The sequence below is a fragment of the Myotis daubentonii genome, chromosome 2, assembly GCF_963259705.1.
Source record: "Myotis daubentonii chromosome 2, mMyoDau2.1, whole genome shotgun sequence".
In the NCBI taxonomy this organism is placed as follows: Eukaryota; Metazoa; Chordata; class Mammalia; order Chiroptera; family Vespertilionidae; genus Myotis; species Myotis daubentonii.
The window spans coordinates 116,507,033-116,523,962 of record NC_081841.1 but is presented as its reverse complement, the minus strand read 5'-3'; the positions used below and the strand labels follow the sequence as shown (position 1 = coordinate 116,523,962).

General features: G+C 41.4%; 1 protein-coding gene across 3 annotated transcripts in view; it reads right to left on the bottom strand.

Annotated features, from left to right (window-relative positions):
* The window catches only part of ALG5 (ALG5 dolichyl-phosphate beta-glucosyltransferase), a 99,887-nt gene that overhangs the window by 64,416 nt on the left and 18,541 nt on the right, over positions 1 to 16,930 (bottom strand). For all 3 annotated transcript variants that reach the window (XM_059684367.1, XM_059684365.1, XM_059684366.1), the window contains one exon: positions 16,254 to 16,367. In XM_059684367.1, the coding sequence (XP_059540350.1) occupies positions 16,254 to 16,367 (114 nt within the window). The remainder of the gene's footprint in view (positions 1 to 16,253; positions 16,368 to 16,930) is intronic.

Sequence of the window (16,930 nt, the reverse complement as noted above, 5' to 3'; positions counted from 1 at the left end):
CCATCAGCAGATGAGTGGATTAGAAATCTGCAGTACATCTACACAATGGAATACTATGCTGCTGTAAAAAAGAAGGAGTTCTCACCATTTGCGACAGCATGGATGGAACTAGAGAGCATTATGCTAAGTGAAATAAGCCAGAGAGTGAAAGAAAAATACCACATGATCTCACTCATTTATGGATAATTAAGACCATTATAAACCGATGAGCAAAAATAGATACAGAGGCAGAGCAACATCGAACAGACTGCCAAACTACAGTGGGAAGGCTGGGGAGGGTTGGGGGTGGGGGCAGGGTGTAAGAGATCAACTGAAGGACTTGTATGCATGCATACGAGCATAACCAATGGACACAAGACACTGGGGGGCATGGGAGGCTAGGGGAGGGTCAAGGGGAGGAAAAAAAAAAGGAGACATATATAATACTCTTTGTAATACTTTAAGCAATAAAATATAAATAAATAAAAATTGAAGAAAAAAAAAAGCCAGCCACTGCTAACGTTTTGTATATTTCTCCTAGGTATTTTTTTTAAAGAAAAACCCATAGCTGAAATTTACCCATGTATATCATGCTCTTTTTAATTTCAATAACCTTAAATTTTCATATATTCAAGTTCAGTGCTTTTGGCCATTTTCTTGTAGGTATTTTCAAACATACACAAAAGTAGAGAGAAAAGAAAATGAAGCCCTATGTACCCACTACCTGGCAATCTTGCTTCCTCTAAAGGCCCTCACTACCACCCTACCCAAACTAGAATTATATTGAAAAAAATTCTAGGCATATTATGAACTGACTAGAGGCTTGGTGCATGATATTGATGCACTCGGGGCGGTGGGGTTCCTCAGCCAGGCCTGGGCCCTTTGGCAGTACTGGAGACCTCAGGGAATGTCCAACTAACAGCTTAAGCCTGCTCGCAGACATCCTCAGTGCTGCTGTGGAGGCGGGAGAGGCTCCCACCACCGCCGCTGCGCTCGCCAGCTGTGAGCCCAGCTTCTGTCTGAGCAGCACTCTCCCTGTGGGACCGCACTGACCAGCAGGGGACAGCTCCTGCATTGAGTGTCTGCCCCCTGATGGTCAGTGTGCATCACAGTGAATGGTAGTTTCCCCATTCAGTTGATTTGCATATTAGCCTTTTATTATATAGGATTATATAGGATATGTAGTTCAATACCAATACCAACATCATATTGAAAACATTAATAATAATTCCTTAACCACCATCAGATATAGTTTTCTAATTTGCCCAATTATAAATATTTTTAGTGTGTTTGAATCGAGTCAAATAAAATTCATTCAAATTGGTTGGCATTTCTTTTACCCATGAGTTCCTCTTACCTCTTAACTTTTTTTTTTTTCAGTTCTTGAACTTATTCATTCAGGTAGGCTGTTTAGAGTTTTTTGAAAACTGAATCATTTTTTTCTCATAGAAATAATGAAAATTCAATTAATCCATTCCAGACCCCCACATGATTTGCTGTTTTAACCTTTCTTATATACAGTATATATCTCATATACTGTTTAATCTATAAATACTTTAAAAAACAAAAGAACATGAAATGTAAATGAAAATTTAACAAGAAGGAAATGAAATGTATAGATTACACAAGTGAACACTTCTACCATACTTTGTAATTAATTCTTTTTAAAGCTATATTGTTGTTCTCACAGCTTTTCTTTTTCACTTTGCTATCACTAATTTTCTTATGACTCATGGTGACTTAATGCATGTATTTAATAATAGTAAGCAGCAATTAAAGCAAAAGAAAACCATCAAAACACATGAAAATATTCATAGCACAATTTCCTGAGATGTAAACAATGCGTACTGGTAAGTTCACTTATACTAGCGCATTCTTTGGTTTGTCACTGAGAGACTCGTGACTGATCATACTGGCATCAACAAGAAAGAGTTGTGAGGTCACGAAGTGAATTGCTACAGATGGGGGATGTTCATGAACTGAGGCGTGTAATCTATTTGTTGAAGAAACCATGTAATTTTTCTGTAGTGTTTCCTACATTTTAGATTTTTCTGATTACATCTAACATGTTCCTCTGTCTTCTGCACATTCTGTAAACTGGTTGTTAAGAGGGGCTTGATAAGATTTAGGTTTATTTTACAAGAATTTATCATAGTAACATTATGTTTCTGTCTCTCTTTTTTGTGTCAATAAGTGCAACATAGTATTTCACTATTTAGATTACCATACCTTCACTATTTGTCTATGTGCTGACCATTTTGAATTTGATATTATTACAATGATGCCTAAAAGAACATTTTTTTAATATAAAACTCTAGTTGCATTTTGGTTTTCTTTTCTTGGAGAGTCATACAGGTAGAATACTACCAAGTTAAAAGTATGGATGCTTTGTAATGTATACGGACAAATTATTATTATTTTTTTTAATTAAATCTTTATTGTTCAGATTATTACATTTGTTCCTCTTTCCCCCCCCCCCCCCAAACTCCCCTCCTCCCAGTTCCCACCCCACCCTCCGCCCTCACTCCCCACCCACTGTCTTCATCCATAGGTGCACGATTTTTGTCCAGTCTCTTCCCACATCTCCCCCCCCCCTTTCCCCCCCAAGAATAGTCAGTCCATTCCCTTTCTATGTCCCTGATTCTATTATAATCAACAGTTCATTCTGTTCATCAGATTATTTATTCACTTGATTCTTAGATTCACTTGTTGATAGATGCATATTTGTTGTTCATAATTTGTATCTTTACCTTTTTCTTCCTCTTCCTCTTCTTAAAGGATACCTTTCAGCATTTCATATAATCCTGGTTTGGTGGTGATGAACTCCTTTAGCTTTTCCTTATCTGTGAAGCTCTTTATCTGACCTTCAATTCTGAATGATAGCTTTGCTGGATAAAGTAATCTTGGTTGTAGGTTCTTGGTATTCATCACTTTGAATATTTCTTGCCACTCCCTTCTGGCCTGCAAAGTTTCTGTTGAGAAATCAGCTGACAGTCGTATGGGTATTCCCTTGTAGGTAACTGAGTTTCTTTCTCTTGCTGTTTTTAAGATTCTCTCTTTGTCTTTTGCTCTTGGCATTTTAATTATGATGTGTCTTGGTGTGGTCCTCTTTGGATTCCTTTTGTTTGGGGTTCTCCGCGCTTCTTGGACCTGTAAGTCCATTTCTTTCACCAGGTGGGGGAAGTTTTCTGTCATTATTTCTTCAAATAGGTTTTCAATATCTTGGTCTCTCTCATCTTCTGGCACCCCTATAATTCTGATGTTGGTACGCTTGAAGCTGTCCCAGAGGCTCCTTACACTATCCTCGCATTTTTGGATTCTTTTTTCATTTTGCTTTTCTGGTTGGATGTTTTTTGCTTCCTCGCATTTCAAATCGACTTGATTCTTGCGCTCCTCTGGTCTGCTGTCGGGCGTCTGTATAATATTCGTTATTTCAGTCCGTGTATGCTTAATTTCTAGTTGGTTCCCCAATATAAGATCGAGGGTCTTACTAGTTTTCGTGTAGATCTCAAGTTTATCGGCAGCTTCTAAACAGTTCTTGAGAGACCTTAAAAGTGTGGTTCTGAACTCTATATCTTCCTTTGACAATTTTGTCCTGTTTCTTTGTCTCCGCATTTTGTTATGCTTCCTTGGTGCACCCCCTAGTAGTCTTTGTTCGCAGTCTTATAGTTAAATCTTGATTGTTGTAGCTAATTCCAGGGAGGGTTTGACCTCCAGGCCAAGTGGCTATGAGAATCAGCTGTGTCAGCAGTGAGAGAACTTCTGTCCTCTAGGGAGGTGCTAATCTAGCCTTTGCCTGAGGCTATCCGGCAAAGGCCTCTGTGCAGGGCTTGGGCAGGGCGGGTCGCACAGGATCAACAGGGTGGGCTGTAGAGACCAGTTATGGTGGCTCTCAGTCCTGTCCCCAGGGGCTCTGCCTCTCTGAGTCCCAGCACCCACTGCAAAGCTCGGAGAGAAAGCTGCACTCGCTCTGACCGAAGCCAGACAGTCCTGCTTCTCCCGTTTGAGTCTGGGTCCCTAAAGACTCGCCCGGATCTGGTGCTCAGAGTCTGCGACTCCCTCCCGATTGAAAACAACAACCGCGCCCTCCGCCGCCAGCCCGCTCCGCGCACTCCACACCTCAGAATTTGACTTCAGCACTGCGCCTCCTCTGAGTGTCCGTGTGCGTTTCTCTTTCCTCCTAGTTGTAGGACTTCCACTCAGCCAGCGTTCCTGTGGTTCTGGGTGATGTCCCTTCTGTTTTTTGGTTTCACTTTTGAAGTAGTTGTTCAAAGCAGCAAACTCCGGCGTTAACCTATGCCGCCATCTTGGTTCTCTCTCTCACAAATTATTTTTTTAAAGGCTCCTTATATTCCCACTAACTGGATATGATTTTTTTTTTTTTTTTAGTTTTTTTAAAAATTGATATTTAGAGAGGAAGGGATAGTGGGAGAGAGAAACAGTGACGTGAGAGTGAAACATTGATCTGCTGCCTCCTGCAGGTCCCCCTAACAGGGATTGAGCCCACAACCAGGCATGTGCCCTGACAGGGAATTGAACCTTTTTGTTTGTTTGTTTGTTTTTTTAAATATATTTTATTGATTTTCTACAGAGAGGAAGGGAGAAACATCGATCAGCTGCCTCTTGCTCACCCCCTATTGGGGATGTGCCCGCATCCAAGGTACATGCCCTTGACTGGAATCAAACCTGGGACCCTTCAGTCCGCAGGCTGACACCCTATCCACTGAGCCAAACGGGTTAGGGCAGGAATTGAACCTTTTGGTGCATAGACAATGCCCAACTAAACTGAGCGGTACTGACCAGGGCAGATTCACTATTTCATCAAATTCTTGCCAATACTAATTATTTTCATTTTATTTGTGTGTGTGTTTTACAAATTTTATTTATTTGAGAAAAAAGGGGGTGGTGGGAGATAATTGTTGGTCCACCTATATATGCATTCATTGGTTGATTCTTTATACGTGCCCTAACCAGTGACTGAAACCACAACCTTCTGGCCAGGGATAACTATTCTCATTTTAAATTTGCTAACCACACATGATCTCATTTCCTTTTTTTTTTTTTTTTTGAAATACTTTTAATCCAAAAAGAGCAGTAACATTATTGGCAATAGATAGAAAAGGACATCCTTCCAGCTTTCAGAGACTAGCTAGAGTTAAAATATCATTTAATTAAGCCAAAAAAAAAAATCAAAACCAAAAGCTTTCATTTAAAATATCCTTTCCTTTCACCATAAATCTATACAAGCTTTTAAGAGTTTTGTATATTTGAAGTTCTGACATAAGAACTGAATCCCTAATACTCATTTTAACATCAGGTGGAATTCATCAATAGCTTTTATTATTTTAAAATTTTATTGTTTAAAGTCTTACAAATAGTAGTACATAATGTCTCTTTTTTTTCCCCCAATGACCTTCCCCCAGCCTCTCCTACCCACCAGTACATGCCCTCACCCCACAACCCAGTGTGTTGCGTTCACTGGTTATGATTATATGCATGCATACAAGTCCTTTGGTTGATCTCTTGCCTCGCACTTGCAACCCTCCCCAGCCTTCCTCCTGTAGTTTGACAGTCTGTTAGATGCTTCTCTGCCTCTGTATCTATTTTTGTTCATCAGTTTGTAATGTTCTTTATTATACATAAACTAGAGGCCTGATGCACAAAAATTTGTGCACTTGGTGGGGTGGGGAAGGGGGGGTCCCTCAGCCCGGCCTGTGCCCTCTCGCAGTGTGGGACCCCTCGGGAGATAACGCCCTGCTGGCTTAGGCCTGCTCCAGGGTGGCAGAGGGCAGGCCCAATCCCTAGGTGCAGCCCCTGGTCAGGTTCAGAGCAGGGCCGATTGGGGAGTTGGGGCGCCGCCCCCTGTCATGCACAGAGCAGGGCGGATCGGGAGGTGCGATGCCACCCTCAGTCACGCTCAGGGTAGGGCCAATTGGGGGGTTGGGGCACCGCCCCCTGTCACACTCAAGGCAGGGTCGATGAGAGGTTGCGGCGCCACCCCCTGTCACGCACAGAGCAGGGCCCATCAGGGTGTTGGGGAGCTCCCCCCTGTCATGCACAGAGCAGGGCCAATCAGGGGGGTTGGGGCTCCGTACCCTGTCATGCACAGAGCAGGGCCCATCAGGGGTTTGCGGAGCTCCCCCCTGTCATGCACAGAGCAGGGCCCATCAGGGGGCTGAGGAGCTCCACCCTGTCACTCGCAGAGTAGGGCCGATAGGGGAGTTGGGGCACCGCCCCCTGTCACCCACAGAGCAGGGCCAATCAGGGGGTTGTGGCGCCGCCACTGTCACACTCAGGGTAGGGCTGATGGGGAGGTTATGGCTCTACCCCGTCACACTCAGAGCAGGGCCCGTGGGGGGGAGGTGGGGGGTGGGGGCGCCGCCACTCTCACACTCAGGGCAGGGCCGATGGGGAGGTTATGGCTCTACCCCGTCACACACAGAGCAGGGCCCGTGGGGGGGCGGGGGGGTTGGGGCGCCGCAACCTGTCACACACAGAGCAGAGCCGATCAGGGGGTTTGGGCGCTGCCCCCTGTGACACTGATCCCAGTGCGGGGAGGCCTGAGCATTAACTCAGGAACCAATAAGTCACTGGTTTAATTCCTGGTCAGGGCACATGCCCAGCTTGCAGGCTTGATCCCCAGTAGGGGTCGTGTTGGAGGCAGCCAATTGAAGATGTTTCTCTCTCATTGGTGTTTTTATCTCTCTCTCCCCTTCTCTTTATATTATAAAACAAAAAAATCAATAAAAACATATTTTTTAAAAAGCTCAGAATTTGGTAAACTCATCAATTCATGTTTCTCAAAATGGCTTTTAAAAAAAAAATTCTCACCCAAGGATATGTTTATTGATTTTAGAGAGAGGAATAGAGAAGGGTGTAAGAAAGAGAAACATCGATGTGAGAGAGAAACATTGATTGGCTGCCTTTCCTGCCCTGACCAAGGATTGAACCCGAAACCTAGGAATGTGCCCTACTGGGAATTGAATCTGCAAACTTTTTGGTGTATGGGACAATGCTCCAACCAACTGAGCAATGGGGCCAGGTCTCTATATGGCGTTTAAAAGGCAGGAGTGGCACAAAAATTTTCTTCCTTTCCTCATCCTGCACCGTTTTTTAAAACATGAATGTTAATACTGAATTTATTTGTAGTTGTCAAAATGTTAAAAACAGCCCAAATGTCCTTCAACAGTTGAATGAATAAACAAGCTGAGATGCTCCCATACAATGGCATACTACTTAGCAATTAAAAGGACCAAATTATTGATATTTACAGCAGTAACGTTAAATCTCAAATGCATTATGCCAAGTGAAAGTCAACCTTTACTTCTAGTTTTTCAAACAACAGACATTTATTTCTCAAAGTTCTGGAAGCTGGAAGTACAGGATCAAGGTGCTGGCTAACTTGGTTCCTGGTGAAAGCTCTCTTCCTGCCTATAGATAGTCACCATTTTGCTAACTCCTCACATGGAGGAGAGAGTAATCTTTCGTGTCTCTTCTTATAAGTGTGAGTGGCAAAAGGCACCAGAACATTACTGGCGATTGGAACTCAGTTCAGCAACTTGGGTCCTTGAGCTGTGGCTAAGAAAGAATTCAGAGCCAAGACTAAAATACAAGCAAAGTATATTTAGAAAGTCACAGATGTAGAAGTGAGCTGTGAAGGGAGCCATGTGGGCTGTGTGGGCTCAGGAAACATGTTACAGAGGCAAAAGAAGGGCCCTTGAAGCTTAGGAGGAAAGGCAAAGAGACATACCCAAAGGAAGAAGGCACAGGCAGCTTTAGAGTGAGAGAGAAAGAGAGAGAGAGGTGAGGAGGGAGAGAGGGAGCCAGGCCTTTACTCTTTGAAGTTATGGCATGAAGTTGCACAGAAACTTAAAAAAAAATTTATTAGGGTGACACTGCTAACAAAATTATATAGGTTTCAGATGCACAATTGTACAACGCATCATAAGTACAATGTATCCTGTGTTCACCACCCCAAGTCTTCAAACATTCCCATTCATCCCCGATACCCTTCAAACATCCCCCCAATACATGCTCTCCCTGACAATCACCACGTTTGTCCCTGTTAATGAGTTATTTCTTTTTTCTTTTAACTCAATCACTCCAGCCCTCATAACCAGTGCCGACACCTCCTTCCTGAAACCTGTCAGCCTGCTTTTCATTTATGAGTCTGTCTTTATTTTGCTTGTTAGTTCATTAGATTCCTTATATAAGTGAAATCATATAGTATTTGTCTTTCTCTGACTGACCTATTTCAGTTAGCAGAATGCTATGTAGGTCCATCTATACTGTTGCAAAGGGTAAAATTTCATTTTTTATTTTTTTTTACAGCCAAGTAGTACTCAATTGTGTAAATGTATCACAGCTTCCTTATCCACTCATCTACTGATGGGCACTTAGCTGCTTCTAACTCTTGGCTACTGTAAATAAAGCTGCTATGAACATAGGGGTGCATATATTCTTTTGAATTAGTACTTCAGGTTTCTTCAGCTAAATTCTCAGAAGTGGAATAGCAGCTTCAGTCATAAGGCAGTTCCATTTTCAATTTTTTGAGGTAACTCCATACAGCTTTCCAGTGTCTGCACCAATCCACAGACCTAGCAACAGTACATGAGGGTTCCCTTTTCTCCACATCCTCACCACTTGTTGGTTAACTTATTGATGATAGGCATTTTGACAGATGTGAAGTGATATCAAATTGTGATTTAATTTACATTTATCTGATGATGAGTAAAGTTGAGCATCTCTTCATATGTCTCTTGGACATGTGTATCTTTGGAGAAGTGCCTATTCAGGTTCTTTGCCCATTTTTAAATTGAATTGTTTTTTGGTGCTGAGTTTTCTAAGTTCTTTATAAATTTTGAATACCAACATGTTCATTCAATGGGGAGTATTTTCATTTTGTTGATGGTTTCCTTTGCTGTGCAGAAAATTTTTAGTTTGATGCAGTCCAATTTGTTTATTTTTTACTAGAGACCTGGTGCATGAAATTTGTGCATGGGTAGGGTCCCTAGGTTTGGCCGTCGATCAGGACTGATCTGTTGGGAGACCGGCGGGGCGATCGAGGCTCCCACTCCCACCTGCCTTAGCCTGGCACTGCTCGTTCACCAGCCCCGCTCCCCGCTGGTGCCGGTTCCTGTCTGTGGGGTGACCAGTGGGGTGATTGGGGTCCCTGCTTGCACCTTCCTTGGCCTGACACCGTGCGCTCACCTGATCCACCATCCCACTGCAGTCCCACACTTGTCAGGCCCTATTGGGGCCAGCAGCACCTCTACTGCTGCCCGATTCCAGTGCCGCCATTGTTCACCATGTTCTGCGCTGCACCCTGATGGTCAGTGCACGTCTAACTCCCGGTCGGTCAAACTACTGCCCGTTTGCATATTAGCTTTTTATTATATAGGATTTTGTTTCCCTTGACTGAAGAGATACATCAGACAAAAAACTGCAATGAGAAATGTCCAAGATTTTACTGCCTAGGTCAGGGGTGGGCAACCCCTGGCATGCGTGCCAAACATGGCACACCAGTAACTTTTGCTGGCACGTGAAACCCTCTCTTATAATCTTCCATTTACAATTTTTTTCTTAATATCAACTTTTTTATTTTTCAGACAAATTCAGTGTAGGTGCATCTTAGATAAATAATTTTACATAACAAGTTATCTTAAAGACCATAGACATGGATTGATGAGAGAGGGGAAGAGCAATTTCTATGCCTCTGCCTTAACTCTCCCTGCCTTCCTAGATCTGACCAGTGTTTTGGTTTCATCCACATACGCTTGAGAATCTTTGTTCTCACTGATGAATTTTGTTAAGTCTCGTAATAGGAGTAGCCTGACGGATGAAAGTAGTAGCTCGTACATATCTCTGAAGGTCACGAAATATAAATCTGGCGTAAAATCTGTCATCAGTGATGCAGCAGCAAAAGTCCCACTGGTAATATAAAACGGAGTCATAAAGTTTTCTGTCGGACTATCAGTGTACATGTGTACATTAAAAATAAATGTATTTTTCATCATCATATACTGTGTTTTTGTCGGTAGAATGAATTTTATTATTTCTTCAAGGTTCTTCACATACGTATAACTAAGAGATATCAAGTAGGCGTAACATGTTCTCAAAAAATTAGGGTTGGCACGCAGAATTTTAAGTCAGAGATTTTGCTGGTTTTGGCACGCACTCACAAAAAGGTTGTCCACCCCTGGCCTAGGTTTTTGTCTAGGATTTTTATGGTTTTTGAGTCCAACATTTAAGTTTTTAATCCGTTTTGAGTTTATTCTTGTATATGCTGTAAGAAGGTAGTCAGTTCCATTTTTTACATGTATGGGTCTAATATTCTCAACACTATTTATTGAGTAGACTATGTATACCCCATTGTATGTTTTTGCCTTTTTTGTTAAATATTAATTAACTATAAAGTCATGGGTTTATTTCTGGGATCCTGTTCTGTTCCATTGCTGTATATTATCTGTTTTTATTCCAGTACCATGCTCTTTTGTTTACTATGGCCGTGTAGTAGAGTTTGATATTAGGTAGAGCAATTCCTCCACCTTTGCTCTTTCTCAAAATTCCTGAGGCTATTTGGGGTACTTTGTACTTCCATATAAATATTTGGAATATTTGATCTAGATCTGTGAAATACACCATTGATATATTGATAGGAATTGTGTTGAATCTAAAAACTGCTTTGTGTATCAGTGACATTTTAATGATGTTAATTCTTCGTATCCATGAATACAGTATATGCATCCACTTATTTGTGTCTTCTTCAATTTCTTTAGCGACTCATAATTTTCCAAGTACAGGTCTTTTGCATGCTTGGTTAAATTTATTCCTAGGTATTTTATTCTTTTTACAACAATTGTGAATGGGATTATTTTCTTACTTTCCCTCTCTGGTAGTCCATTATTTGTGTATTAAAAAATAAGGATTTCTGGATATTTATTTTGTATCCTGTTACTTTAATCATTTAATCTATCAGTCCTAGTAGTTATCTAGTGGAATCTTTAGGGTTCTTTATATACAGTACCATGTTATCTTCAAATAATAAGTTTTACTTCCTCCTTTCAAATTTCCATGCCTTTTATTTCTTGTTGTCTGATTGCTACACCTATGACTTCTAGTACTATGTTGAGTAAGAGTGGTGAAAACAAACATCCCTGTCTTATTGCTCATTTCAAGGGAAGCACTTGTAGTTTTTGTGCATAATGATGTTGACTGTATATTTGCGATATATGGCCTTACTTAGCTTGAGGTATGTTCCCTCTATTCCTACTTTGCTGAGAGTTTTTATCATAAATGTGTGTTGGATTTTATCACCTGCTTTTTCTGTACCTATTGATAGGATCATGTGGTTTTATACTTCATTTTGTTTATGTGGTGTATTACATTTATTGATTTGTAAATATTTAGTAACTTTGTATTCCTAGGGTAAATCCCACTTGATCATGGTATATGATCTTTTTAAAGTATTGCTGGATACAGTTTGATAATATTTTATTGAGGATTTTTGCACCTATGTTCATCAGGGATATTGGCCTACAATTTTCTTTCTTTGTAGTGTGTTTATTTGGTTTTGAAATTAGGATAATGCTGGTCTGGCAACATGTGCATGGGAGCCTTCCCTCCTCTTGAAGTTTTGAAATAGTTTTAGGAGGATCGGTGTTAGTTCTTCTGTGAATTGTTGGTAAAAGTCACTTGTGAAGTCATCCAATCCAGGAATTTTGTTTAGTGGAAGTTTTTTGATTACTGTGTTGATTTTATTAGTTGTAATAGATCTATTCAGACTCTCTAATTCTTCCTAATTCAGTTTTGGAAGATTGTATATTCATAGGAATTTATCTGTTTTTGTCCAGTGTCCAATTTGTAGGCATATAGTTCTTTGTAATATTTTCTTATAGTTCTTTTTATTTCTTTGTAGTCAGTTGTTACTTCTCCACTTTCATCTTGATTTTATTTACTTGGGTCCCCTTCTCTTTCTTTTATGATAAGTCTGGTTGAAGGTTTGCCAATCTTGTTTATCTTTTCAAAGAACCAACTTTTGGTTTCATTGATCTTTGTAATTTTTTTTTTTTAGACTCTATTTTCTTTATTTCTGCTCTGATTATCTTTACCTTCCCTCTACTTACTCTAGTCTTTGTTTGCTGTTCTTTTTCTTTTTCAAGTTCTTTTAAGTGTAAAATTAGACTGTTTCTTTAGATAGGATTGTAATGCTATGAATTTCCCTCTTAGGACTGCCTTCACTGTTTTCCATAGATTTTTGACTTGCGTTCTCATTTTCATTTGTTTCAAGGTATCTTTTGATTTCTTTCTTGATCTCATTGTTAAACCATTCATTGTTTAATAACATATCATTTAGCCTCCATGTCTTTGTGTGTTTTTTAAATTTTTTTCTTGTGATAGATTTCTCGTTTCAGACCATAATGGACAGAGACAATGCTTGATATGATTTGAAGTTTCTTAAATTTATTGAGATTTGTTTTGTATTATAATGTGGTCTAACCTAGGAAATATTCCATGTGCACTTACTGGTGCTTTGGGATGAAATGCTCTGAAAATATCAATTACATGCATTTGGTCTATTATGTCATTTAAGGCTGCAGTTTCCTTGTCAATTTTTTTTTTTTTTAAATGGCCCTGCACAAGTTTTTCTAGGCGGCGCACGGGCCAGGCCGGGGAGAGAAGGGCAGGCGAGGGAAGAAGGTGGGGAAAGTTGGCTTCCTCGTCAATTTTCTACCTGGAAGATCTATCCATTGATGTCAATGGGGAGTTAAAATCCCCCACTAGGACTGTATTACTTTCAATCCCTTTCAATCAAGACTTGCCTTACATCCTTAGATGCTCTTATGTTGGGTGCATAAATGTTACAAAGGTTATATCCTCTTGTTGCACTGCTCCTTTTATCATTTTGTACTATCCTTGTCTTTTACTATGTTGTTTTGAAGTCTACTTTGTTAGATAAATTTAATGCTACCCCAATTACTTTAATTTCCATTTGAACAAAGTATCTTTTTCCATCCCTTTACTTTAGTTTGTATCTTTTGTTCTGAGGTGTGTCTCCTGTAGAACACACATATATGGGTCTTGTTTTCTTATCCATTCTGCTCCCTTGTCTTTTGATTGGAGCATTTAAACCATTTACATTTAAATTGATTATGAACAGGTATGTATTTATTGCCATTTTATTCTTTTAACTATTTCCTCTTTTTTTTTTTTTTTTCCTTCTTCTAAAGCAGGCTCTTTAACATTTCAAGTAATACTGGTTTGGTGATAACAAACTCCTTTAGCTTTTTGTTGTCTAGGAACCTCTTTATATGTCCTTCAATTTCAATGATACCCTTGCTGGATAGAGTTGTCTTGGTTATAGGTCTTTGCTTTTCATCACTTTGAATATTTCATGCCAATCCCTTGGGTAATGAAATGTTTCTGTTGAGAAATCAGCTGACAATTCAAATGGGAGCTCCTTTTGTATATAACTAATACTCTTTCCCATACAGCTTTTAAGCATCTTTGTCTTTAATCTTTATTATGATGTGTCTTGGTGCCGGTTTCTTTTGTCCATCTTGTTTGGTACTCTCTGCCTCCCGGGCTTGTATGTCTTTTTAGTTCACCTGGTTATGGAAATTTTCAGTCATCATTTCTTCATATAGGTCTCAATTACTTGCTCCCTCTCTCTTTCTTCTTGTACCCCTATGATGTGGATGTTGTCACACTTCATGTTGTCTCAAAGGTCCCTTAAGGTATCCTCATTTTTTAAAATTCTATTTGCTGCTATGATTGGGTATTCTTTTCTACTGTCATCAAATCCTGCTCCTCTGCTTCATCTAACCAACTGTTTATTCCTTCTAGTTTATTCTTCATTTCTGACTGGTCCTTTTTATGATTTCTATGTCCTTTCTCATGCGGTTGAGCATCCTTGTAACAATTACTTTGAATTCTGTATCTGATAAATTGTTTGCCTCCATTTCACTTAGCTCTTTTTCTGGAGATTTCTCCTGTTCTTTCATTTGAGATATGTTTCTTTGTCTTGCCATTTTGGCTGCCTCTTAGTGTTTGTTTCTAGTATTAGATTTGCTATGTTTCCCAGTGTTTGTGGCCTTATGTAGTAGGTGTTCTGTGGGGTCCAATGTCCAGTTTCTTTGATCACCTGGGCCAGGCGCTTCATGAGTGTCCCATGTATGGGTTATGTGGGCCCACCTCTTGTAACTGAGTCTTGATTGCGATTGGTCCATTCATGCGTGAGATTGTCCCTCAGCCTGGCTGACTGTCTCAACCCTGACCACAGTGTGTGAGCTGCTGACCACAAGAACTGGAATTCACCTAACCAGGGTTTTGTGCCTGCCGATCGCCCTTTGGATATGCTTCTTGTAAAGCTTATTGGATCCTGCTCTGTTTTTATCTATGGCTGACCACTGGGCGTACTGGTTTTGGGCCTCTTGGAATGAACTCTGGTGCAAGCCAATGTCAGACACTGCTTGTGACTCGCCCTGGGTAACTTGTTTGGAACAGTCTTGATGTGGTTTCCTTTGTAAAACCTTGGTTACAAGGCTTCTCTTCAGCTACTTGTCAGTCATCCAAGATGACTGTTCTATAATTTAATTGTAATTCCAGTTTGGTCCTGAAAGATGTGTGTAGCTTCCACCTACTCTGTAGCCAACTTGGATCCTTTTATTGGCACATAATCTTTTTTGATTTGTTGCTACTCGTATTCGTTTACTTTATCACAAACAAGATTCATTTCACATCTTTAGCTGGAAGTCTCAGTCTATGCTTTTAATTTAATATGTACATATTAAATAAGACAAGCAATTAAAGTTAAGCAATTTATGAGTTAAGCAATAAAAAAATTGATGGCCAGAATATTAAATAATTGTCAAGTGAAACTCAGAACATCAGTGAATGTTTATAACAAGACAATTAGCTCTTCTGTGAGACTGTACAGAATTTTACACCCAAAATAACCCCTAGTTTTTTAACCTACAGGTAACCTTCATATTCATTTTACTTTAGATCCCATTTATTCTTGATTGAATATAATTTAAAGTTTAAATTTTAAACTATACTAGAGGCTCGGTGCATGCAATTTGTAAACTTCGGGGGGTGTCTCTCAGCCTGGCCTGCGCCCTCTCCCAGTCCAGGAGCCCTTGGGGGATGTCTGACTGACGGCTCCCCGTGGGCATCGGGCCTAAGCAGTCAGTCGGACAGCCTTAGCACTGCTACAGAGGCGGGAGAGGCTGCTCTCACTAGCCTCTAAGCCTGGCTTTTGGCTAACAGGTGCTCCCCTTGTGGTAGTGCACTGACCACCAGGGGCAGCTCTTGCATTGTCTGCCACCTGGTGGTCACTGCGTATCATAGTGACTGGACATTCTGCCATTCTATTTGTGGCTGCAAAGCTGCGGTGGGTACAGAGGCGGGCCTCGGCCCATCCTCCACGCCCCATCCGGACCCTCCTGCCGCGGCCCCTGGACCACTGTCTGCCAGCAGTCCTGCTCCCGCCACTCCCACATCCTGACAGTACTGGCCCCACTCGCACACTCTGATGGCGTGGAGCGATTGGGGCTGGTGCCAGCAGTGTGTGCAATCGGCGGCTGCTGCCCCCATTGCCTGCAGGAGCAGGGCGAAGTGGAGAAGCCCTCAGGGGCGAATGGAGCTGGAAGCCAGCGATCGCATCCACTGACGACTCCTAGTAATTGGGACCGGCACCAGGCACCAGCAGCGGGTGTGAGCGACAGCTCTGGCGCCGACTGTGGGTGTGAGCGGGGTCGGCGCTGGCAGTGGGTGTGAGCAGCGGCTGCTGGTCCAGATCGCCCCTCAAATGCAGGGGGAGGTAGAGAAGCCCTGAGGGGCTATCAGGCTGGTAGCCGCCATTCGCACCCGCTGATGGAGCCGAGTGATTGGGGCCAGTGCTGGGCGCCAGCAGCGGGTGCAAGCAGGGCTGGCACTGGCAGCAGGTGTGAGTGCCCAACAGGACCATGGCGTGTGGGATCAAAGAATTTTCAGTAACCACCAGAGGCTTGCCCCAATGACAGCGATCAGTGCCCTGCCTTGGTCTGGTGCCCCTGCTCACCTGCACCACCATCCCGCCATGGCTGACGCCCACCATGTTCCACGCACTGCAGCCTGCTACTGACACCCACCATGTTCCACGCGCGCCCCCTCGTGATCGGCGCACGTGATAGCAACCGGCTGTTCAGCTGTTTGGTTTATTTGCATATTAGGGTTTTATATATATATATATATATATATATATATATATATATATATATTCTTATACTCACAGGCCAAGGCTGTAGATCCTTAAGTCCCTTTTCTAATTTCTCAACATCTGGAAACTTTGTGGCTCCATCAGCATCTGCCATAAGGATCTTTTCTCCTCGAGAACTGAATATACCCTGTATTTAAAAATTTCAATTAAAACAAAGTTGCTTAAAATTAAGGTTAAATTCAATGACATATCAGTCTGTTCAGCTTTACTTAAAATATCTAAGAGTGAAATAACAGGTATAAAATGACAGGAGGCCAAAGTCCACTTAAAACAAATTAGATTGATTGGCTCTTCCTACATGTATGTAATGCCTATTTCACAGTTTTAAAAACTTTGTGAGGTCATACAACTAATACCTTAGAAGCTAAGAATACTTTTAGATAAATCAAAGATATTGAATTAATAAGATTAAAAATGTGAAATGTCATTATATAATATGTATGCATTGTTTATATATCACGGCGCATGGCACAGCATATTAAGAACATATTTATGGCCCGTCTGGTGTGGCTCAGTGGTTGAGCATCTACCTATGAACCAGGAGGTCACAGTTCAATTCCCTGTCAGGGCACATGCCCAAGTTGCGGCTCGATCCTCAGCAGGGCATGCAGAAGGCAGTCAATCAATGATTCTTCCTCATCACTGATGTTTCTATTTCTCTCTCTCCCTCTCCCTTCCTCTCTGAAAGCA